Here is a 24,436-nt window from a genome sequence, read left to right on the forward strand (position 1 = left end):
TAAGTGACAGACCAAGAATCTTCAGTGGACGAGGGTTTTATTCAGGGCTGTCAATTAATTGCAGTTAACTCATGCGAATAACTCAGAACAACTAATCATAATTAAAAAAATTAATCGTGATTAATTGCAGTTTTAATCACACTGTTAAACAATAGAATAACAATTGAAATGTATTAAATACTTTGGATGTTTTTCTACATTTTCATATATATTGTATTCTGTGTTGTAATTGAAATCGAAGTGTATATTTTGATTACAAATATATGCACTGTAAAAATGATAAAGTATTTTTTGATTCACCTCATACAAGGATTGTAGTGCAATCTCTTTATCATGAAAGTGCAACTTACATGTGTAGATTTTTTTTTGTTATAACTTCACTCAAAAGCAAAACAATGTCAAACTTCAGAGCCTACAAGTCCACTCAGTCCTACTTCTTGTTCAGTCAATGTCTAAGACAAACAAGTTTGTTTACATTTACAAGAGCTAATGCTGCTTTCTTCATATTAACAATGTCACCAGAAAGTGAGAACAAGTGTTCACATGGCACTTTTGTAGCCGGCATTGCAAGGTATTTATGTGCCAGATATGTTAAACGTTCATATGCCCCTTCATGTTTTGGCCACTGTCTCCATCCCTCCATGAATCACAACTGAGAATACCAAATGCAGGACACACTGCTGAGAAATAGGGCAGATACACCCCAAAACTGGTGGTTTTTCTCCCATAAGATATACCAAACCAGCAACAAAAGTAAACTTCTGTTTCACCACATTGCCTAACAAGAAGTTAGAAAAGCAGTCTCCTTAGGCATTCCAGTCCTGGATTCACCACTCAGACACTAGACTTAATGATGAGTGGTTACTTAAAACCAATTCCATCAAACAAAAGGGATCTTCTGATCCCAAAGGACCAGCCACGTACCCAGATCAATATACAACTCAGATATTACCCAATAATCACGCTGTTGACAATCCTTTAGTATCTAAAATCTAAAGGTTTATTTATAAAAAGAAAGGTGAGAGTTAAAATTGGTTAAAGGAAGCATATACATACAATAATTGTAAAGTTCTTGGTTCAGGCTTGTAGCAGTAAAGGAATAAACTGCTGGCTTGTTAAATCTATGTCTATACTGGCAATTGAATGACAAAACTTTTGTCTTTCAGAGGTGTTACCTCCCCCCTCTCCCTGTAAAAGACAAAAATTTTGCCATGACAAGTGCCAGCATGAACAGTGCATTAGTGGCAGGAGAACTGACAAACGGCATCTACACTGCACGACTTTTAGCAGCACGGCTGTAGCAACACAACCATGTCACTAAAAGCTGTGTAGTGTAGACATCGCCTAAATCTCTGGTTGCTTCTAAATCACTAGAAAGTCCTCAGTCCTTTGGTTAGAACGGTCCCATTCGTATAAGTCCATAGTCCAGAGGTCTGAGCAGGAAAGAGGCCAAATGGAGATGTTTCCAGGGCCTTTTATAGCTTCTCTCAATGAAGAGAAATCCATTGTTCTCACTGTGAAAAATTACAGGTGACTAGATGGTTTTTGGAGTCACATGGGCAAGTCACATGATTTTGCTTAGTCACAGCAAAACCATTACCTGTACTCTAGATGGAATGTTCACAGAAAAGTCCATTAAGTGTAGATAGGTGTCTTCCATTGTGAGTTAAGTGTTCTTTAATGGGCCATTCAACTTGAATAGTTCCTTCACAATGTGCTGGCTAAATACCTTGTGGGTGCTACCCAGGAGCAAACATTTGAAATCCAGGTATAAAGCCAATACTCAAAACTTCAAATACAAAAATGATACATGCATACAAATAGCATAATCATATTCAGCAAATCAAAACCTTGCTATAGACACCTTACTTGACACACTTTGTACAAGATTTGTTGCAATTATATAACAGTGGTCGCAGAGTCTGAAACCTGACATCTTTTGAAATGGCGATTGTCCTTGTCTGAGCAGGTTCCAGCTGAGCCTTCCCCTTTGTCTTAGTGCTGTATACAATGGCCGTTCCTGTTACTGTGTATGTCACAGAAGTGTGGTCCCACTGGAGAAAGGTCTTTGTCTGAGAGACATGCTGGTGCTTTGGAGATGGAAATAGGAACTCCTCTGATCAAGTTCCCTCAGGGAACATGGGAGGGGGCCAGATGTGGAGCTCTCACAGAGTGCTTTCGAGTCTGACCTAGCCAGAGGTTTGCTCTATATAGCCAGCAGCCTGGAGTCCCAGCACACGAAGGTTGAAGCCTGGGGGTGCTGCCACAGGGCCACTGGGCTTTTCCACATGCCACAGGGACAGGAGCTCGGATGGATGAAATGAACCTATTGCCCAGCTCCTGGCAGATGGAGACCCTCTGTTCATCGTACTAGGAAGGAGATTGGGCTTCTGGGCACTAGTGCCACAGCATTTCCTTATCATGACCCCAAATGGGCAGCCCTTTCTTTCTGCCCTCTGTTCCAGCTGCCAATGCCCAGCTCCTCTGCCCAGCTGCTTTCTCCTCTGAGCTCGGCTCAGGGTTGCCTGGCAGGGGTGTGCTGCACCTCATCCCTGGTAGGGTGTTCAGGAATTTATAGTGATGCCACTGAGCTGAGGAAGGCACTGGCCAGAACCAGCCCAGTGAGTTCAGCTCTTGGAGCGGCGGGGGTGAGTGGCAAGGTCCAGAGCTACAGGAGCTGGCACCAGGAGGGCAGCGGACAGTGCAGCAGTCCAGTGGGGGACCCAGCCAACATGAACGTATCGAGAGCAGACTGCAGTGTTTGTAGTGGTGGTGGATTCTGGTGGGGTGGGGTGGCCAGCGTTAAATGGAAGTGAGAAAGCTGGCATAGTGTGTATGGTGTGGAGGGTGGCTTGGGGCAGGCTCTCCCTCAGTTGTGCTGCAGGTGGGCAGGGCCGGCTTTAGGCCAATTCAACCAATTCCCCTGAATTGGGCCCTGCCCCTAAGAGGGCCCCATGCCCAAGCCCCAGTACGGCGTACCGGCAAGAGCCGGTGCACTGTACCGGGGTGGCCCGGCTTCCCCAGGGGGCAATTTAAAGGGCCTGGGGCTCCCAGCAGGGGCTGGAGCCCCAGGCCCTTTAAATTGCCACCAGAGCCCCACTGCTGGAGCCCTGGGGTAGGGCTCTGGGGCTCTGGGGGCTATTTAAAAAGTCTGGGACTCCCGTTGCTTCTACCACCCTGGCCCTTTAAATAGCCGCTGGAGCCCCACCACTTCCCCAGGGCTCCCTTGGCTATTTAAAGGACTGAGGTGGTAGAAGCAGGGGAGCCCCGGGCCTTTAAATAGCCCCCAGAGCCCTGGGGTAGCGGGGGGGCTCCAGCTGCCTCTGCCGCCCCGGTCCTTTAAATCAGGGGTCCCCAACCCCCGGTCCGCGGCCTCCTAGGAACTGGGCCGTGAACCGACCCCTAGCGCATCAAGCGGCGTGTCTCCGGTGGGGCCCCTGAGCCCCGCCCCCTCAGAGCCACGTGGTGAGGGGGCGGGGCTGCGAGCTCCGGGCTGAGCTCAGCTGCCTCCACTCAGCGTGGAGCTCACAGCCCCGCCCCCTCACCATGCGGCTCTGAGCGGGACGGAGCTCAGGCCCTGCCGGAGGCACGCTGCAGCTGTCGGGCGAGGCGCTGAGGCTCTGAGGGGAGGGAGCCGGGGGTAAGAGGCTGGGGCCAGCGGGGTTGGCTAAGGGGCAGGGAGTCCTGGGGACAGTCAGGGCACAGAGAGGGGGCGGAGGTTGAGGGGGCAGTCAGGGGCAGGGAATGGGGGCGTTGGATTGTGGGTGTTCCGGGGGGGGGGTCTGTCAGGACTCAGCGTGGGTGGGGGATAGGGGTTGGGGCAGTCAGGGGACAGGGAGCAGGGGTGGGGTCCCAGGGTGGTGGGGGTCTCTGGGGGATGGTGAGGGGACAAGGAGCAGGATGGGTCAGGGATTCTGAGGGGGGCAGTCGGGGGGGCAGGAAGTGGGTGGGGGTCAGATAGGGGGCAGGGCTCCCACTAATTCTGCATTATGGTCAGTTGTATAATTATTTCATTATATATTACAATAATAATAGAAATAAAAGTACAAAAATACATGTAATGCGCTTGAATCGTCCCAAAACCATCCCACAGGTCCACGGAAATTTTTTTTTCTAGGAAACCGGTCCCTGGTGCCAAAAAGGTTGGGGACCGCTGCTTTAAATAGTTCCCGGAGCCCAGCCGCTTCCCCAGGGCTCCTGTGGCTATTTAAAGGACCAGGGCAGTAGAAGCAGGGGAGCCCCGGGCCTTTAAATAGCCCCTGAGCGCCAGGCTGCTGCTGCTACCCCAGTGGGGGAGGGAGAAGGAGGGGGCACTTACAGCACAGAGTGGCCTGTGCCCCCTGTACCCGCACCCCCTGCCCACACCAGCCCCACACCCCCTTCCCGCAGCCAGCCCCTGTCTGCAGCCAGCCCTGCACCCCCTGCCTGCAGCCAGCCCATCTCCAGCCAGCCCCGCACCCCCTGCCCACAGCCAGCCCCTGCCTCACCCCCCTGCCCTGTCTCCAGCCCACCCTGCCGCACCCCCCTGTGGCCCTGTCTGAAGCCAGCCACCCCATAGCCCCCTGTCTTCAGCCAGCCCCGCACCCCCTGCCCTGCCTCCAGCCAGCCCCATGTCCACTGGTGCCCTGTAGTTCCCAGGGCAGTAACCCTGCACACCTGCTTCAATGAGGGGGGCAGGGAGCAGCTGGGACCCACACATGTGCACACCCTAGGGTGACCAGATAGCAAGTGTGAAAAATTGGGACGGGGGTGGAGGGTAATAGGCTCCTATATAAGAAAAAGACCCCAAAATTGGGACTCTCCCTATAAAATCGGGACATCTGGTCACCCTAGCACACCCCCAGGGATTGGTGGGGACCCACACATGTGAAACGGAGCTTATTTCTAGTTCAGGCCCATCTTTTAAAAAAAGAACTTTAGGTCGGGTTAACATACATTTGTATTTTCCTGGACATGTCAGGCTTTTTGGTTCTTAAATCGCCATCTGGCGATTTTCCCTCCCGGGAAAATACGGATGTATGGTAACCCTATCGGTACAAAAAATACATACTGTGGCACATCCCTTAAATCAGAACTTTTCATAGGGAACCGGTTGCTAAGAAATGAAAGGCTTTTTTTAACTTTTTTTTTTTAGTCATCCCTGCCGGGGCCCCACCGAAAATGTTCGAATTGGGCCCCGCACTTCCTAAAGCCGGCCCTGCTGAGGTGGGGCCCTCTGCACTGCTGGCGCTAAGTGAAGAATTTGCTCTTTTAAAGTAATTCTGTTCCTTGGTTTGTGTCCCATTGCTGTATCCTGCCCCACAGCACCACTGAGGAGAGACTCAACACAAGGGAGTGATTTTTATTCATCCATATTCATGACAGATGCACAGAAAGGTGCCAGAGTGCTCAGCAGATGCTGCCGCTTGATTCTTTCACACCTCCATGCAGGGTTCTCACCAGGGCAGGGTATTTCCTTCCCAGCTCACCAGGATACCATGGTGTTTCTCAGAGAGGTCACAAATCACCTTCATGAGCCCACTCACGCTCTCGTCCACCGTCAGGTCTGCCTGCAACATTCACACCAGAGCGTGAGATGGAATACAGCTGCACTTTCCTCTCCAAGCACTAAGTATCCAGGGTTGGCTGGGGGTTCTCAACCTCTTCCATATGGTGACCCTCCGTGTTCCAACAGAAAGATGGCCAGATACCCTGGATTTCTATCTGGCCATTGATTGTTTGAAAAGTGTGAATTGGGAGTGCTTTATTCCAGGTGGGTCTGATTGCTATAAAAAGGCAGCCAGTTGCGAACCAGGTGAGCGGCAAACAGTGGAGAGGCTAACAGAGGGAGTTCGCCTGGGGACAGCCCACTGAGACTTTCATCTTGCAGGCTTCTCCGTGAGTAGTTACTGCAACAGCTGCGGAAGCGCTTAGAAGGAAGGTAATATGGATGGTGAGCAATCAGCTGTTGTGACCTGCACAGGATGTGCCACGTTTGTCTTTCTTCCCCAGGACAGAAGCAACTCTGTCTGTACAAAGTGCAAGCTGGTCCTCATATTGGAAGAGAAGGTTCAAGGTCTGGAGAAACAAGTATCAACCCTGCGTTGCTTAAAAGAAAATGAAGATTTCCTGGACAGATGTCAGAATATGCTTCTACGGGCACAACATTCTCAAAAATCAGAGCAGGTTGCTCAGCGGGGACAGAAGGATGGTGAAGAAAATTGGCAGCACGTGACTTCCAGAAGAAGAAAGAGGAGCATCCATGTACCAGCAATGCAGATACAGGTGAGTAATCATTTTCATGTTCTCTCCACAGGTACTAATGCGGAGAGTGGACTAGATGATACATCTGAGGGAAGGGAGCAGAAGGAGACTCCACTGATTGGAAGGCATGAGATGCACTGTCCTAAGGATGGGGGTTCCACGACCACCACTCCAAAGTGGTAGTGGTCGGGGACTCCCTGCTAAGGGGGACTGAGTCATCTATCTGCTGTCCCAACTGGAAAACCGAGAAGTGTGCTGCTTGCTTGGAGCTAGGATTCATGATGTGACGGAGAGATTGCTGAGACTCATCAAGCCCTTGGATCGCTACCCCTTCCTGCTTCTCCACGTGCGCACCAATGATACTGCCAAGAATGACCTTGAGCGGATCACTGTAGACTATGTGGCTCTGGGAAGAAGGATAAAGGAGTTTGAGGTGCAAGTGGTGTTCTCGTCTATCCTCCCTGTGGAAGGAAAAGGCCCAGGTAGAGATCATTGAATTGTGGAAGACAACGAATGGCTATGCAGGTGGTGTCAGAGAGAAGTCTTTGGATTCTTTGACCATGGGATGGTGTTCCAAGAAGAGAGAGTTCTAGGCAGAGACGGGCTCCACCTAACGAAGAGAGGGAAGAGCATCTTTGCAAGCAGGCTGGCTAACCTAGTGAGGAGGGCTTTAAAGGAGGTTCACCAGGGAAGGAGACCAAAGCCCTGAGGTAAGTGGGGAAGTGGGATACCAGGAGGAAGCACGAGCAGGAGAGCGCAAGAGGGGAGGACTCCTGTCTCAGACTGAGAAAGCAGGACAATCAGCAAGTTATCTTAAGTGCCTATATGCAAATGCAAGATGACTGGGAAACAAGCAGGGATAACTGAAAGTCCTGGCACAGTCAAGGAATTATGATGTGACTGGAATAACAGAGACTTGGTGGGATAACTCACATGACTGGAGCACTGTCATGGATGGATATAAATTGTTTAGGAAGGACAGGCAGGGCAGAAAAGGTGGGAGAGTTGCATTGTATGTAAGAGAGCAGTATGACTGCTCAGAGCTCCAGTATGAAACTGCAGAAAAACCTGAGAGTCTCTGGATTAAGTTTAGAAGTGTGAGCAACAAGGGTAATGTCATGGTGGGAGTCTGCTATAGACCACCAGACCAGGGGGATGAGGTGGACGAGGCTTTCTTCTGGCAACTAACTGAAGTTACTAGATCACAGGCCCTGGTTCTCATGGGGGACTTCAACCACCCCGATATCTGCTGGGAGAGCAATACAGCGGTGCACAGACAATCCAGGAAGTTTTTGGCAAGTGTAGAGGACAATTTCCTGGTCCAAATTCTGGAGGAACCAACTAGGGGCAGAGCTTTTCTTGACCTGCTGCTCACAAACAGGGAAGAATTAGTAGGGGAAGCAAAAGTGGATGGGAACCTGGGAGGCAGTGACCATGAGATTGCCAAGTTCAGGATCCTGACACAAGGAAGAAAGGAGAGCAGTAGAACAGAGACCCTGGACTTCAGAAAAGCAGACTTCGACTCCCTCAGGGAACTGATGGGCAAGGTCCCCTGGGAGAATAACATGACGGGGAAAGGAGTCGAGGGAAGCTGGCTGTATTTTAAAGAATCCTTATTGAGGTTGCAGGAACAAACCATCCCGATGTGTAGAAAGAATAGTAAATACAGCAGGAGACCAGCTTGACTTAACAGTGAAATCCTTGCTGATCTTAAACACAAAAAATAAGCTTACAAGAAGTGGAAGATTAGACAAATGACCAGCGAGGAGTATAAAAATATTGCTCAGGCATGTAGGAGTGAAATCAGGAAGGCCAAATCAAACTTGGAGTTGCAGCTAGCAAGAGATGTTAAGAGTAACAAGAAGGGTTTCTTCAGGTATGTTAGCAACAAGAAGAAAGTCAAGGAAAGTGTGGGCCCTTTACTGAATGAGGGAGGCAAACTAGTGACAGAGGATGTGGAAAAAGCTAATGTACTCAATGCTTTTTTTGCCTCTGTCTTCACAAACAAGGTCAGCTCCCAGACTGCTGCACTGGGCAGCACAGCATGGGGAGGAGGTGACCAGCCCTCTGTGGAGAAAGAAGCGGTTCAGGACTATTTAGAAAAGCTGGACGAGCAAAAGTCCATGGGGCTGGATGCACTGCATCTGAGGGTGTTAAAGGAGTTGGCAGATGTGATTGCAGAGCCATTGGCCATTATCTTTGAAAACTCATGGCGATCGGGGGAGGTCCCGGATGACTGGAAAAAGGCTACTGTAGTGCCCATCTTTAAAAAAGGGAAGGAGGAGGATCCGGGGAACTACAGGACAGTCAGCCTCACCTCAGTCCCTGGAAAAATCATTGAGCAAGTCCTCAAGGAATCAATTCTGATTCACTTAGAGGAGAGGAAAGTGATCAGAACAGTCAGCATGGATTCACCAAGGGCAATTCATGCCTGACTAACCTAATTGCCTTCTATGAGGAGATAACTGGCTCTGTGGATGAGGGAAAAGCAGCGGATGTGTTATTCCTTGACTTTAGCAAAGCTTTTGGTAGGGTCTCCCACAGTATTCTTGCCGGCAAGTTAAAGAAGTATGGGCTGGATGAATGGACTTTAAGGTGGATAGAAAGCTGGCTAGATCATTGGGCTCAATGGGTAGTGATCAATGGCTCCATATCTAGTTGGCAGTCGCTATCAAGCAGAGTGCCCCAAGGGTCAATCCTGGGGCCGGTTTTGTTCAATATCTTTATTAATGATCTGGAGGATGGCGTGGACTGCACCCTCAGCAAGTTTGCAGATGACACTAAACTGGGAGGAGTGGTAGATATGCTGGAGGGTAGGGATGGGATAAGTAGGGTAGGGATAGGGTAGGGATAGGGACCTAGACAAATTAGAGGATTGAGCCAAAAGAAACCTGATGAGGTTCAACAAGGACAAGTGCAGAGTCCTGCACTTAGGATGGAAGAATCCCATACACTGCTACAGACTAGGGACTAAGCGGCTAGGCAGCAGTTCTGCAGAAAAGGACCTAGGGGTTACAGTGGACGAAAAGCTGGAGATGAGTCAACAGTTTGCCCTTGTTGCCAAGAAGGCTAACAGCATTTTGGGCTGTATAAGTAGGGGCATTGCCAGCAGATTGAGGGACGTGATCATTCCCCTCTATTCAGCATTGGTGAGGCCTCATCTGGAGCACTGTGTCCAGTTTTGGGCCCCACACTACAAGAATAATGTGGAAAAATTGGAAAGAGTCCAGTGGAGGGTAACAAAAATGATTAGGGGGCTAGAGCACATGACTTATGAGGAGAGGCTGAAGGAACTGGGATTGTTTAGTCTGCAGAAGAGAAGAATGAGGGGGGATTTGATAGCTGCTTTCAACTACCTGAAAGGGGGTTCCAGAGAGGATGGATCTAGACTGTTCTCAGTGGTACCAGATGACAGAACAAGGAATAATGGTCTCAAGTTGCAGTGGAGGAGGTTTAGGTTGGATATTAGGGAAAAACTTTTTCACTAGGAGGGTAGTGAAGTGCTGGAATGGGTTACCTAGGGAGGTGGTGGAATCTCCATTCTTAGAGGTTTTTAAGGTCAGGCTTGACAAAGCCCTGGCTGGGATGATTTAGTTGGGGATTGGTCCTGCTTTGAGCAGGGGGTTGGACTAGATGACCTCCTGAGGTTCCTTCCAACCCTGATATTCTATGATTCTAGCAAGGAAGGTGGTTGTGACCATCTGAAACCGGTTTGGATCCCATTTGCCTGAAGGGGTCTGAGAATTCCTGGCCTAAAGAATCTTCTTTTCCCTATAAAACTAGTGCAGCTCAATCAAGTGTCCCTTCCTCCTAGCCTGGAGTCTTCTGTAGGGGCCTGTCTAACTCCTAAAGTTTTCCATTCAACAGGCCACTTGCCAGACAGTCATACCCAGGGCCAGCTCCAGACCCCAGCGCCCCAAGCGCGTGCTTGGGGCGGCATGCCGCAGAAAGAGTACCCCGGAGTGGGGAACACCCAAGCCCTGTCCTAAGTACGACAACCAGGTTGGGGGTCGAGTCCCAGGAATCCTGGGCCCAGTCTTGTCAGGGTTACAAGGACTCTGCCACAGATGAGAGTAGAAGGGGTTCTCAAACTGGGGGTTGGGACCCCTCAAGGGGTCACCAGATTATTACATGGGAGGTCGTGAGCTGTCAGCCTCCACCCCAAACCCTGCTTTGCCGCCAGCATTTATAATGGTATTAAATATATTAAAAAAGTGTTTTTAATGTAGAAGGGGGGATCACACTCAGAGACTTGGTATATGAAAGGGGTCACACCAGTACAAAAGTCTGAGAACCCCTGGTGTAGTGTATAGCCAGGAAAGTTCCCCATAATAGCGGGACCATTCCCCCACTTACACTTCGATGGGAGGTGGGTCAGAGCAGGGAGAGAGAGGTCACAGTGGCCATGGGAGCTTGGAGGAATGGGATTCTAGCCATGTTCAGCATAGCAGTGGAAATACCAGGCGTGCCTGCGGAGGGTCCGCTGGTCCCACGGCTCCGGTGGAGTATCCGCAGGCATGCCTGCAGGAGGTCCACCGGAGCCGCGGGACCAGCGGACCCTTCGCAGGCACATCTGCAGGAGGTCCACCGGAGCCGCGGGACTGGCGACCGGCAGAGCGCCCCCTGCGGCGTGCCGCTGTGTTTGGGGCGGCGAAATTCCTAGAGCCGCCCCATGTCATACCCTGCTTCCAGCAGTGATTTACCTTGACCTGGGGGCTTCCCACCAGTCTCCATGCTTCTGGCAGCTCTCTACCCCAACTGACCCTCTTGGCTTTTCTAATCACCTGGTCCCTAGCTGATCAGTCTCAGCTGGGGGGTAACTGATCTGCCACAGGTGAGGCTGAGCCTAACTCCCCTTAAAGAGCCAGCCACCCTTTGACACCATCGTTAACATTGTCCAAATCCCAATGTCTGGACAGACAGGGTGGAGCTCTGGACTTACATAGAAATGGAATGGGTATGTCATTGGAAAACACCGATTTCAAGACTGAGGATGACTCAAAGGCTGCATCTACACAAACCCGTTTTGGGACATACACCATTGCACTAGGACCAGTTCAGCTTCCCCAGTGCTAACAAAGGTGAGTGCACCAGCGTGCACTGGGAATTGGCCCTTTTAGCTTCCTGTTGTCTAACCCCGTCAAGAGCAGGCCTACATACTACAGCCATAGAAACACCAGCAGCTGGGATACACTGGCCCTCATGCTGTTGCTTAGCTCTGGTGGAGATACGCTGGTCCTGTATTTCCTAAGTATCATTGGGGTAGATGAGGCTCAGTAGTGTGTGCTGCAGAAGGCTTTCTCCACACCCTGCTGTATAGCATCATAAGCCTGTTTTTGCTGAAAGTCCTTCAATTTTATTTCATGAATGATGTGGCCTGAAGGCTGGTGGATCCTCTGTGAATGTTCCATTTTTCTCCTGAGCAAATGATTTAATTATGGCTGTATTAAGTATCTGTTTGTTTTCCCTGCCAACACACATATCACAGCAGAGGCAGCAGAAGGATCCCTGAGTAAAAGGAAATGTTGGTGCATCCTCACCTTGCCCCAGACAATTTCTCTGCTGGGAGTCATAGTTACCTGCACATTAGGTTGAAAGTTTCCCAGCTCGGTTTTCACCCAGCCCGGGTGCAGTGCAGTGCACAGGATCCCGTCTTGCTTGTATCCCATCGACTGGCACTTTGTGAGCATGTTCAGCGCCGCCTGGAGGCGAAGCATATGGTGAGCTGAGGCAGAACCACAGCACTCCCCAGGCACAGAGCCACAGCACCCCCCAGGCACAACCCACCAACCCCGGCTCATTCACACATGGGGGACGCTGCATCTGGGAATGATCAACATTCACTGCCTGAATAGCCAGAAACTGAGAGATTCAACCAGGACTGTGGGAGGGGAGAAGTGCTGCAGTGGCACGGGGAAGAAGATCCTGGGGCAAAGGAAACGCAGCAGAGGGAAGAAGAGAGGAAGGACGAAGGAGCCTTCTGTAAGGGAACTGTTGGTCCTTTACTGACACTCAGTGGGGATTTGTGGTTGGCCATCTCCCAGTACCAAAAGAAAGGGGAAGAGAAATCAGGATCCTGAGACTGACTGACTGAGGCCAGCGCTCCAGGTCAACCTGATTGACAGGTCAGCCAGGCCAATGAGGGAGTCACGAGGCAGGAGGTCCCATCCTCTGTGTGAGCTGGAGCTGCTGGGCCTGAGCGGGGCCAAGCTAAGGAGAGCTGGAGTCAGAGCTGTGCCGGAGGCAGAGTGGAGCTGGAGCTCGACCTGGGGCTGGAGCATCTGGAGCCAGGTGCAGGGCAGAGTGAGGGGGTTCCTGGGCATAGGGTCCAGCACAGGGAGACCCCACCAGTCAAGAGGCATTGCAGGCTCACTGGGAGGGGGATCATAACCCCCATGGGAGGACAACGCTGGGGGGAAGGGCCCTGCCACCTAGAACTTGAAGGCATATGGCCATCGCCAGAGTGAGTGTCTGACCCGCAGCATCCCTGCAGCACAGCCAGGGCCTGGGCAGGGGCCTGGGACGTGTGAGGAACAGACTGTGCACTTCCCTTACATTCCAGCCACAGCTGTTTGGGGTTCCCTTGTGCCACACAGCGGGGTGATGGCTTTTCCTTTCCCAGTTTCTCCTTATTTTTAATGACTTGCTGTTTAATAAATCATGTTTGCTTTGAACTATATGCGATGATCAGTTGGTCAGGGAAGCGTCCAGAGCAGAAAGAGTACCCCGGAGTGGGGAACACCCAAGCCCTGTTCTAAGTACGACAACCAGGTTGGGGGTCGAGTCCCAGGAATCCTGGGCCCAGTCTTGTCAGGGTTACAAGGACTCTGCCACAGATGAGAGTAGAAGGGGTTCTCAAACTGGGGGTTGGGACCCCTCAAGGGGTCACCAGATTATTACATGGGAGGTCGTGAGCTGTCAGCCTCCACCCCAAACCCTGCTTTGCCGCCAGCATTTATAATGGTATTAAATATATTTAAAAAGTGTTTTTAATGTAGAAGGGGGGATCACACTCAGAGACTTGGTATGTGAAAGGGGTCACACCAGTACAAAAGTCTGAGAACCCCTGGTGTAGTGTATAGCCAGGAAAGTTCCCCATAATAGCAGGACCATTCCCCCACTTACACTTCGATGGGAGGTGGGTCAGAGCAGGGAGAGAGAGGTCACAGTGGCCATGGGAGCTTGGAGGAATGGGATTCTAGCCATGTTCAGCATAGCAGTGGAAATACCAGATCCTGTTTATCAGTTAAGATGACCCTTGAAGGATCTCACAATGCTGTACACTCCAGCCATCTGCAGGCACTTGTGTTGGGATGTCCGGGTGCCTAAGTCAGGCGCCTGAGCTTCTGCGTGAACCTTATGCTCATCATTTTACTCCTGGGGGAATTGGTGCGGAATTTCGCAGAATTCCCTGTTTCCCTCACAAAATTGGGGCTGCAGAGCTGCTGGCCGCCACTAGGGGCCGCTGGACTCTGCAGCAGAGTCCAGCTCACAGTGAGAGGAGCTGGAGCGCCCAGCCTGGCTGGGCTGGAGGCTGCATGCTCTGCTTGATACTCATCGTCCCAAGGACAGGAGAGGTCCTGGGAGATCCAGCCAGCTCTAGAGAAGGGCAAGGAAGGTCAGGGTGGCACCACACCACATCCCCTGGCAGGCCAGTAAAAAAGCTGGAGGGAGTAAAGGCTTTGGGAGTGCTGGTGTCTGGGGCAGGGGATGCCCCACAACCCGGCTCTAGCAGGATGGGGGTGTCTGATCTGAGGGGGTTCCCCACAGCTGGGCTCTGGGAGGAAGTGAGTGCAAGTGTCTGGGCTTTGGGGGCCCCACACAGCCTCCTCCATCACCCCTCAACTGGAACTGGGTTGTCATAGGGGTTTCTTTAACTCTCTACTCCTGGGGAATCTTTATTGCTGTTGTCTATATTGTTGACATACTTGTTGACAGTATTTTGAAATAAATTACAACAATAATTGAAACTGGAATGATTATATTGATTTATTTTGACAAATAAAATGTAGAATTTTCCATAATTGTAAAATGTTTTGCTCAGAATTTTTAAACGTTTGGCATAGACTTTTTATTTTTTGGTGCAGAATTCCCCCAGGAGTAATCATTTGCAGGATTTGCTCAGCACCTTAGGACCCTTCAGGTGAGCAATAAGGTGGCTGAAAAATATTGGTCTTAAAACAAAGCTTGGGCTGTAGGAGAGAGAAGCAGCGTGCACATGCAGGAAGAAATTCCATCAAGATGACCACTGGACGCGTGGTGAGAACATCCCTATTGAGAGCTCAATGCACATGGGCATTTACGAGCTGTGGAGTGGAGGCAATAGGAGATTGTAAGATCAAGAGACTTAGCAGCGTTGGAGCCAAGTGTGGTGGAACTTGTGAGGCAGCAAACTTCCCAGGGAGAGTATGAAGGTTCCAACAGCTTTGTAGCTCCACAACCATCTTGGTTCAGAAGGAGTCTGGCCAGTATGGTGGATTACAGGGCCGGCTTTAGCTTTTTTGCCGCCCCAAGCAAAAAAAAAAAAGAGCGGGGGAGGGGCCGCTGGAGCGGCAAAGCAGGGGAAAAAAACCCCAAACTACAGCGGGGCCAGAGCGGCAAAGCAGGGTGGTGGGGACAAAAAAACGGCATGGCTGGAACAGCAAAGCTGGTGGGGGGGAAACTGCAGCGCAGCCGGGGTGGCAAAGCAGGGGAAAAAAAACCAAACATAAATCCACGGTGCGGCTGGAGTGGTAAACGGGGCGGGGGGGGGGGGAACAGGGCGCTGGAGCGGCAAATCAGGTGAAGAAAAAAAAAGAAAGAAAACACGGCACAGCCAGAGCAGCAAAGCGGGGGGGGGGGGGGGGGGGACAAAAAAAACGGCGCAGCTGGAATGGCAAAGCAGGGAAGAAAAAAAAAACCTGCATCACAGCCGGAGTGGTAAAGCAGGGTGGGGGAAAAACAAAAAAACCCTGCACGGCTGGAGCGGCAAAGCAGGTGAAAAAAAAACAACCTGTGGCACGGCTGGAGTGGCAAAGCGGGGTGGGGGAACGGCGTGGCCAGCAAAGCAGGGGGAACAAAAGAAAAAAACCCTACAGGGCGGCCGGAGCCAGGGGACTCCCTGTGCTGCAGAGTGCGCGCCCGGTCTAATGGGGGAAGGGGAGGGAGCGAGGGGGGAGAGAGAGAAGGGGGCAGCCAGGGCTTCAGCGGGGCGCTCACCCCGCGGCCCCGACCTCTGCGCCGCCTGCCGGGAGGGCTCCGAGCTGCTCCGGTAGGTGGGGAGGGAAGGACGCGGGCTGCCCTGCCAAATTTGCTGCAAGGCGTGCCCCTCCTCTGCCCCCTACAGGGTGGCCAGAGCAGCAAACAAACAAAAAAAAAAGCGTCAGTGCCGCCCTAAGATTGGGTGGACTGCCGCCCCCTAGAATCTGCTGCCCCAAGCACCAGCTTGCTCAGCTGATGCCTGGAGCCGGCCCTGCTCCGGGTCTTCAGAGGCACTTCGGTGGCGGGTCCTTCACTCGCTCCGGGTCTTCGGCGGCGGGTCCTTCAGTGCCGCTGAAGACCTGGAGTGAGTGAAGGACGCCGAAGACTCGGAGCACCACCCGGTGAGTACAAGCCCTACGTGGTTTTTTACATGTGGTGTGGGTTTTTTTTGTTTTGTTTTTTTAAGTCATACCTGCCGGGGCCCCATCAAAACTGTTCGAATTGGGCCCCGCACTTCCTAAAGCCGGCCCTGGTGGATTATATCTGCCTGAGGATGGTCCCTGTTATGCCACCAAGGAAAAGGGGGCAATACTTTACATCCCATCCCAGAGTGAAATCGATAACTATGCACTCACAGTCAGTGCTTATAGCAGTCTGAAAAAAGTGTGTGGGGGTCTATCATCTGTAAAGCAATTAATTCTGCCCCCCAAGCCTGACATCAGTTCTGCTCCCCATCTGACCACTGCTCCAGCTGCAGGGCCTGGGGTTCTTCATGCCTCTGTCCCGGGACTGGAGAGGGAGAAGGTTTAGGAGTTCTTTGTCCCCCTCTGCCTCTTCTCTCACTGGGTGTTGCAGGGAAGGTTATTCCGTTATATGGACCAGTCACAAGAGGTGGGCAAAGACCCACCTTTCCTATTGGGGGTTAAATACACTACATTTGGGGGCATCGTGGGTGTAACTATTTCAGAATGGTCATTACCTTCACTCATTATCTTCAGGCTGAGAAATATGAGATTCAGTGACTATCCCATGACTGGTTAGCCTGAGGGAGACATACCTTGCTGCAGCGGTAGGAGACTACTGGCACGAAGGAGAACGTTTCAGGAGTTTTCTCAATGGATCCCAGAACAGTGGAGATGTTGACAATGGCCGCCTTGCTGCAGCTCATCCCTTTCTGGTTGCTTCCCTGGGCAGCCTTCTTCAGCAAGGGCAGGAACGCCTGGGGAGACACTGGGTCACTTTGTCCTTGATAAAAAACGTACCTGCTTCTCATACCTAAATCTGCCTGCACCTGAGTCCTACTTCCTGTGCTCCCCCAACCGGCTCCCCCCTTTGCTTCCTCTTCCCACTCCCCATTTCCCACCTGCCTTCACGGCACCTCTTTTGCTAGGAACAGCTTCCTAATTAACTATCCTTGAGCATCTCCGCCTTCAAGCCGCTCCTCGGCCACCACCTGCTCTGTTTCGTCTACCACCTAGAATGTCCCTAAAATGGCACTGTCTGTCCTGAATCTGTTTGTGTCTTCATACTATAAACTCTTTAGGATGAGAGCTGCATTCTATTCTGCTCTGCATGTTGCCAGCTGTAAAATGCTGGGTCCAATTACAATGCTGTATAAGTAATAATAATACTAATTGATTAATAATAAGCATCTAGATGAGGCTTGCAATGTCTGGATCACCAATGGCATAAAAAGTGGGTGCACTAAATTTTCTTTTGTTAGGCCTGTGTCACCCCATTAAAGTGAATGGAGCATGTCAGTTGTTACCAGGGCAGCTGCACCTTTGACCCCTTCTCTGGTCTCTGAGTGCCCCCCATCAGGTGTTACACCTCATGCCGTTACCTCCCCAGGTTGGAATCCTGAGATTCCCCAGGTCTCAGAGCAGGTCTGGTTTGGCACCTGAAAGCAGAGCTGAGCAAAAGTTTTTGACCAAAACTTGTTTTCAGTGAAAAATGCAAATTCAGTGACATCACAATATTTCACAAATTCACGGCAATTTCACAGAATTGTTCTTTCTGGAAAAAAAATGCAATGTTTCTGAAAAAAATTGAAACATTTTAATTTTTCATTTCAAAATGACATTTTGGACTCTTACCTGGGTCACTAACAGTGGCCCAACAACGTTTGTGTTATAGACGCTTAACATATCTTCAGGAGTGGCTGACTCAAGTGTGCTTGGTGGCATAATGCCAGCATTATTTATCAGCAAATTTAGGCCAGTTCCTCCCAGATGGGCCTCAGCTTTCTTTGCAGCGCTCTTGATGCTCGCTGAGTCTGTAGCTTCTGGACAGAGAATACAGGACTGGTTATGAGCATGGTTTGGTTCCATTCCTGATACTATATGAAATAAATACAGCCACAGTTATGGTAGCCTGGTTAAAAGCCCATCTCTAGAGACAACTGACAGAGAATTCAGTTAAAATGTTGAGCAGAGGCCTGGCTCACTCCTAACTCTGATGGATCGCTCACAACCTGCAGCCCAATTTTAACCACATCACTGTTAGAATGTGTGCTCCATTCCCGAGGTCAGGGCAGGGAGTACAAATCCAGTCAGGGATTTCCTGTTTCAGGTGAAAAGTTCATAAAGTATTTCTAGGCATTTTAAATTGAGAACAAGTTAGTCCAGACCTGGCAACATCTCTAGGTTAATGAACTGGAGACTTCAGTGCAATAAGAGTTTATTGAGTAGATTGTAAGTGCAAAATTAGACTCACATAATGCCACTTAACACTTAGAAGTATGGGTTTGGATGCAAGCTAAGGAAGGATCTTCTGGAAAGGAAGGGGAAAATTTGGAATGACTACTTTCATGGCTGCACCTACCCTCATTAACATTGTACTACATAACTTGAAGATGCAATGGTGATTTGTGCAGTAGAGAGGTGAAAACGGTGTCTAATGACTCTTTGGGCCAATTTAAAGCTGTTTTATCAGAACTAGCTTTATGCTAATTTACAGATTTATTCCAAGTTAATTAATGTTAATCATGGACAACCTTAGCTGGGAACTTCCAAGTGTTTTTGTGTTTCAGTTTTATGCAATAAATGGTCAAACTTGAATGGCTAAAGTTAGGCTTCTACAGCCGTATTTTGGCACCTGAATATTAGTAGCCTGATCAACCACTGAAAGCCAGTAGTTCATGTCTATTCAGGTGCTTAAATATGGATTTAAGAGCTTAGAGTTTATGTCCTATGATTAAAACACTGGGTTAGGAACCAGGTGATCGGGATCCCAACTCTGCCATAGACTTCCTTTGTGATCTTGGCCAAAAGTGTCCACTAATTTTGGGTGCCTGTCTTGAGACACCATTGGGCCTGGTTTTCAGAGGTGCTGAGAAGTCTGGTTGAAATCATTGATAGATGCATGTGCTCAGCTCCTTTCATAATCAGGCTCTCAGAAACTATAAATGGCCTCTTTGAAATTCAGACCAATGTAAACCAAAGACATTTTCTCACCTGAATTTGTTAAAACCAGGGTCACAATCTAAAGAAGAATCAGCAAAGAGTCTTGTGGCACCTTATAGACTAACAGACGTTTTGGAGCATGCTCCAAAATGTCTGTTAGTCTATAAGGTACCACAAGACTCTTTGCTACTTTTACAGATCCAGACTAATACGGCTACCCCTCTGATAAAGAAGAATCTGCATGCATGTGAGGGTGAACAACAGACTAAAAACAAAACACAACAAACCACTTCTGTCTGGAGAATAATCTGGTGAATTTTCAGGCTAAGGGAGATTTATTTTTGAGAAAGTTAGAAGGGAGGGGGAAAAACTGTACTAAGACTGGAATGGGTCTGGAAACTATAATCACCTAATCTCTGCAGAATGATTCCATAATATGTAACCTCATTCAACAACTTATATTGTATGGTCATGTATTAGTAGATAAGTTCTGTTGCTATGACAGCCTCACCCCACCTTAGGGCATGTTGTATAAGGAATATTCAGGCATATTCTACTGTAATATTGTCAATCTAGACTGTTCTCGCAGATGCTAGGCTTGGCTGAGATTTAGTTTGTCATCTTCTCTCACTGCAGTTCTCACAAAGGTGAGCATGATCCAGTCCTGTTCCTGTGCTGGACTCAGCGACAGAACACCTCTTTGATTTAAAGGGAGCAGAACCAGGTGCAGTGTTTGGCACAGATACCAGACGAGGCAGGCAGCCTCTGTAACTGCGCTTTATGCATTGTTCAGCGATGAGGAACTACGATCCACTGACACCGGCAGTGCACTAACAAGTTGTGGTCTGTTTAGCTGTACTAGTGATTATGATCTAGTCAGGTGCTAGGAAGCTGGAAAAGAATGGATGTGGAAAGGGTCATAGAGAACATAGAGCAGAGACTGTGAATCAGAAAGCAGCTAATGGAGAGCTGGCCTTGCAGTGTCTGCAGCGTGCTGGTTGGCAGGAGAGATGCACTGAGGACGTACCTAGCTGCAGAATCACAACATTTGGGTGCTTGGAAGCCAAATTTTTTAGTTCCTGGAAGCAAAAAAAAAAAAAAAAAGCATTATGTGTATCACCCTATCAGACAGAGCCCTGGCACCGAGAACACCCACAGCCCTATGGCACAGATTCTGCTGTCACCCACATGCAATCCCGTTCATTTCAATGAGGGTATGTGATCTTAACAGAGAGCAGAAGCTGACACTGTGGCTGGCAGTTAGTAATGCCTGGGAGCGCCAGGACACTGCTCTGAGTAAAGACCATGGGAACAGTGTGGGTGATCGTGGAACCAAAAAATCAGAGTGGGTGCATATGAAGTCCCAGCTTTTCCCATTTAGGGCCTTTACCCCATGTTGTTCCCCATCCATTCTGTCCTTCAGCTGGCTTTTCCTTTCCACACACCTTGCATGTTGTTCACTCCCTTTTTCTGTCCATCACTCCTCATACCCCATCCATCCTCTCTTCTAACCTGACTCCTGGTTCTTCTTCTTTCCCCATCCCCTCAGCCTCTCTCCATCAGTTCTCCTCTTTCCCCCATTCTCCCAACTCTGCCCCAGCCATCACTCACCTGCTCCCCCATACCCATCATTCACTCCTGTTGACAGATTTTTCTCTTATTCCAGAGCCCCCAGGAGCAGGTACTGGGGATCAGCTCATGTTTTAGTAATTGCTCTGTGGAGACACCTGAGAAACAGCTAAGGAACCTCCCAGATCTCCTATCTACGGGCTGCTGTGAAGTAGTAAATGTGCATCTTTTAGCACCAGGTAGTGATAAAGTAGCAGCGCAGAGACCCTTTTTGCCCCATTGGTGTCATATGGGGGTTGGGGGACTGGTTGGGGATATCAGTACAGCTGGGTGAAAATTTTTGGCCAAAACTCCTTTGAGCAAAAGTTGCAGATTTGATAACACCAAAAGAACTTGCGAATTTGCAGTGATTTCTAGAGAAACCTGAAAAAAAATCAAAATGTTTCAATATTTTGGTTCGAAACACTTTTGTTTGGAAATTTCCTGTAATTTTATTTTTTTAAAAACCTTCCAAACCATTTAAAACTGCTCAGAATCAGAACATTTTGTTTCAGATCGAAGTAAACATTTTATTTGACCTGAAATAGGTTTTTTTTCAAATTTCTAACATTTTTGTATAAAATGTTTTTAATTTGACCCATAACAATATTTTTGTTTGTCTGCTTTTTTGGAATTGCCAGCAAACCAAAATATCCATATTTCACCCAACTCTGGATATTGGCTTCTGGCCTGCCCCTCCATGACAACAATCCATGGGCAGATTCGGAGAGGCATTGTAGGAGAGCAGGGAGCTGCGGAAGAAATTGTTACGGATTAGCTAGGCATTTCCCTGAGTCCGCTTTCTCAGCTCCGGTTATTATAGGTCACAATGCCCCAGCTTTAGCCAAGCATAACCGGCTGAGACCGCTATGTGAAAAGTCCCTGGCGGTGGGCCATGGGAAGCAGCTCTAGAGAGTAGATAGCCTTGCTTTGTTATGTCTGTGCTGCTTTGCTGTTAGTGTGATAAATAGGAGCCCGGTTTATACCGGTCCTTGGACTTCGAACCAGGCTCAAGTTGCAGGGTGCTGGGTTCCCCGCTTTAGTGACAGCAACGAGCGGAGTCCCCGTTGCGGGTGTGTCACGGTAACCTTCATTAAACAACCAGTTACTCTCAGTGTGGAGTCGGTCTCGTCCTTGCAGAGTACTTCGGGCCGTTTGGGGCCGTAACAGGCGGGGTCACTGGAAACCTCCCTGAAGACAGTTGCTGGAGAGCAGTAGCCATTTAGTACCAATATTCCCTCTAATTTTTTATGTCCATGTGCGGAATGAATTTGATGTGCACCAATATGGAGGTGATGTGTGGCAGGGGTGGGACCAAGGGGTTCGGAGTGCAGGAGGGGGCTCAGGGCTGAGGTAGAGGGTTGGGGCACTTGTGTGGGGTGCGGGCTCCGGCTGCATGTGTGGGATCTGGGGTGGGGCCGGGGATGAGGACACTGATGAGCTCCCAAAATCCTAATAACTGGTTCCCTACTGGGTCCTTGGCGACACTTCGGTGGCAGGGGTGGTCTTCACTTGCTCCAGGTTTTCGTTGGCATTTTGGCGGCGGGTCCTTCACTTGGAACGAGTGACCCCCCCCCCCCCCGCTGCCGAAGTGCCACCGCAGACCTGGTAGGGAACCGCACGGTGAGTACAAACCAGACCTGCCTGTCTTCCCCACATCCGACCCCAACCCAACCCACGTCCTGCCCCCAACTGCCCCCCCTCAGAACCTGCAACCCATCAACCCCCCCTCCCCGCTCCTTGTCCCCTGACCAACCCCTCTCGAGACCAGGGGTGAAAGTAAGTCCAGTGACTTACCGGTACACTGGGGCCAGCTCTGGCCCCTGGGAGGTGCGGGGCCTAGGGTGGAAGGGGCATGGTTGAGGGAGTCAGAGCCAGCCCCAGCCCACCCTGTAAGGTAAATGCCCCCCCACCCCAGGGTAGCAGCAGCAGCCCAGGGCTCTGGGGGCTATTTAAAGGGCTCCCCTGCTTCTACCGCCCCGGCCCTTTAAATAGCCGCCGGAACCCACCCCCTACCCAACTTGCCCCGCACCCTGTCCCCTGACTGCCCCAACCTCATCCACCACCACCCCGAAAGACCCCTGGAACTCCCACGCCTACCCAACACCCCCATCCCCATCCCCTGACTGCCCCCCCTCCACCCCTTCCAACTGCTCTCTGCCCCTTATCCAACCCCTCCTCCCAGCCCCGGCCCGGCCCCCTTACCATGCTGCTCAAAGCAGCAGGAGCTGCATAGCTGCCCAGAGCGCTGGTGCTGGTGGCGCGGTGTGCGCTCTGTGAGGGGGAAGGGAAGTGGGGGAAGGACTGGGGGAGCCTCCCCAGCTGGGAGCTCAGGCGGGCAGGACAGGAGGGTCCTGTGGGCCGGATGTGGCCCACGGACCGGAGTTTGCCCACCCGCCGGCCCCTTTAATAACCGGTTCTACACCAGCTTCTAAATTTAACAACTGGTTTTTGCAAACCAGTGCGAACTGGCTCCAGCACACCACTGGATGAGGGGCTTGCGGTGGTGGCAGGGCTCAGGCAGAGGGTTGGGGTGCAAGGGTGAGGGCAGTGGGGTGGGGCTAGGGATGAGGGATTTGGGGTGCAGGCTGCCCTGGGGCTGCATCGGGGAGAGAGGACTCCCCGCAGCTCTCTCCGCTGCGGCAGCTCCGGGCACAGGGGAGAGGTGCCTCTCTCTGCTGGGGCAGCTCTGGGGCTGTGGCCAGCTTAGAGGGAACTTAGTTTATTACCCTCGCAGGGTTTGTCTACACTGCAATTAAACACCTCTGGCTGGCCCATTCCAACAGGCTGCTTAATTCTGGTGTAGATGTTCATACTTGGACTGGAGCCTGGACTGTAGGACCCTGCGAGGTGGGAGGGTCCCAGAGCTCAAGTTGCAGCCCGAGCCCAAATGTCTATAGTGCAAGGAGCCAGAGAGGAAGAAGCATCACAGGGAGAGCTCCCACTACAGGAAGGATTATGGGACACCAGGCAAATCTCACTTCCCCCACAGCAACAGCAAGGGTTAATGGGTGGTCCCAGCCATGTTGGGGAAGGAGGGCTGGGGTCTCAGAGAAGGTGAGGTGGTTGGGCAGAAATCATGCACTTTTTTGGATTCAGATGTCTGAGCATTTCTTGAATAGCAGCATCCTTCCCCACACCGAGCCTGAACATTAGCCAGGTCTGCCTTGGACCCCTGGCATAACAGGCCTATGGATCTGTAACAAATCTGGTATCTGATTGGGCAATGTGCCAGGCTCCCTGCCATCATTACAGGGTAACATATCTGTGACATTCTAGCTGTGGCTAGATAATGATAATGGGGACAAGTGAGTGATGCAACATGCACTAGAGCTGTGTATAGTTAAGGTGCAGCAGTAGAGTTGCATAAGTGTCCAGGGGAGTGGAGGAGCAATGTCTGAGCAGCAATGACTGGGGGTGATCTCGGGGCAGAGGCAGACAGAATGTCTGTGTGTGTGTTGGGGGGGAGCTAACAGAATGGCAGCACCTCACACCCACTCTGCATAAGGCGCAGAGCAGTGGAGAATCTGGCCCAGTATTGTTAGGGTTGGGTAAAACTGGGGTCAGTCCAAATCAGGTCTCCTACTGAAACTTGCAAGGTTCCCTGTTTTAAGAGGGCAGGAGGTTTCAGGGGTGGAGGGGAACATACAGCTGGGAAACCATGTTACAGACTCACTCAGTCCTAATGGGATCTGCCATCTAAACCTGCTTTTATTCCATGCCCTTTGGGGGAACATTTTCTAAAACAAAGTTCAGCAAAGCAAAAAAGGCTGCTTCTCACCTGCGCTCGCACTCCCTCTGGGTCCCGGCAGGTGGCAAAGATCACTTCTGGTGGGTTCAGTTTCCCAATAAAACGCTTGATCAGCTCCAGGCCAATTCCCCGATTGGATCCAGTCACCAGGACACTACGGACATGAAACCCTGCCATGGTCTTTTTGCAGCTGCCTCTAGTCTCTCTCTGTCTCCTTCTCTTTGGAAGTTCAGTTAAATATGGGCTGTGT

The 24,436-nt window shown here is 50.5% G+C and overlaps 1 protein-coding gene across 1 annotated transcript; it reads right to left on the reverse strand.

Moving 5' to 3' along the window:
• Positions 1-5,098: 5,098 nt before the first annotated feature.
• Positions 5,099-24,436, reverse strand: LOC123349575 (C-factor-like). The gene is made up of 6 exons (XM_044987753.1): positions 24,217-24,436; positions 19,855-19,906; positions 17,520-17,707; positions 16,481-16,642; positions 11,823-11,945; positions 5,099-5,549 (listed from the first exon to the last, which is right to left on the reverse strand). The coding sequence occupies exons 1-6, from the start codon at positions 24,361-24,363 to the stop codon at positions 5,436-5,438; spliced, it is 786 nt and encodes a 261-aa protein (XP_044843688.1). The 5' UTR covers positions 24,364-24,436; the 3' UTR covers positions 5,099-5,435.

Source organism: Mauremys mutica, chromosome 14, assembly GCF_020497125.1.
Source record: "Mauremys mutica isolate MM-2020 ecotype Southern chromosome 14, ASM2049712v1, whole genome shotgun sequence".
Lineage (NCBI taxonomy): Eukaryota > Metazoa > Chordata > Testudines > Geoemydidae > Mauremys > Mauremys mutica.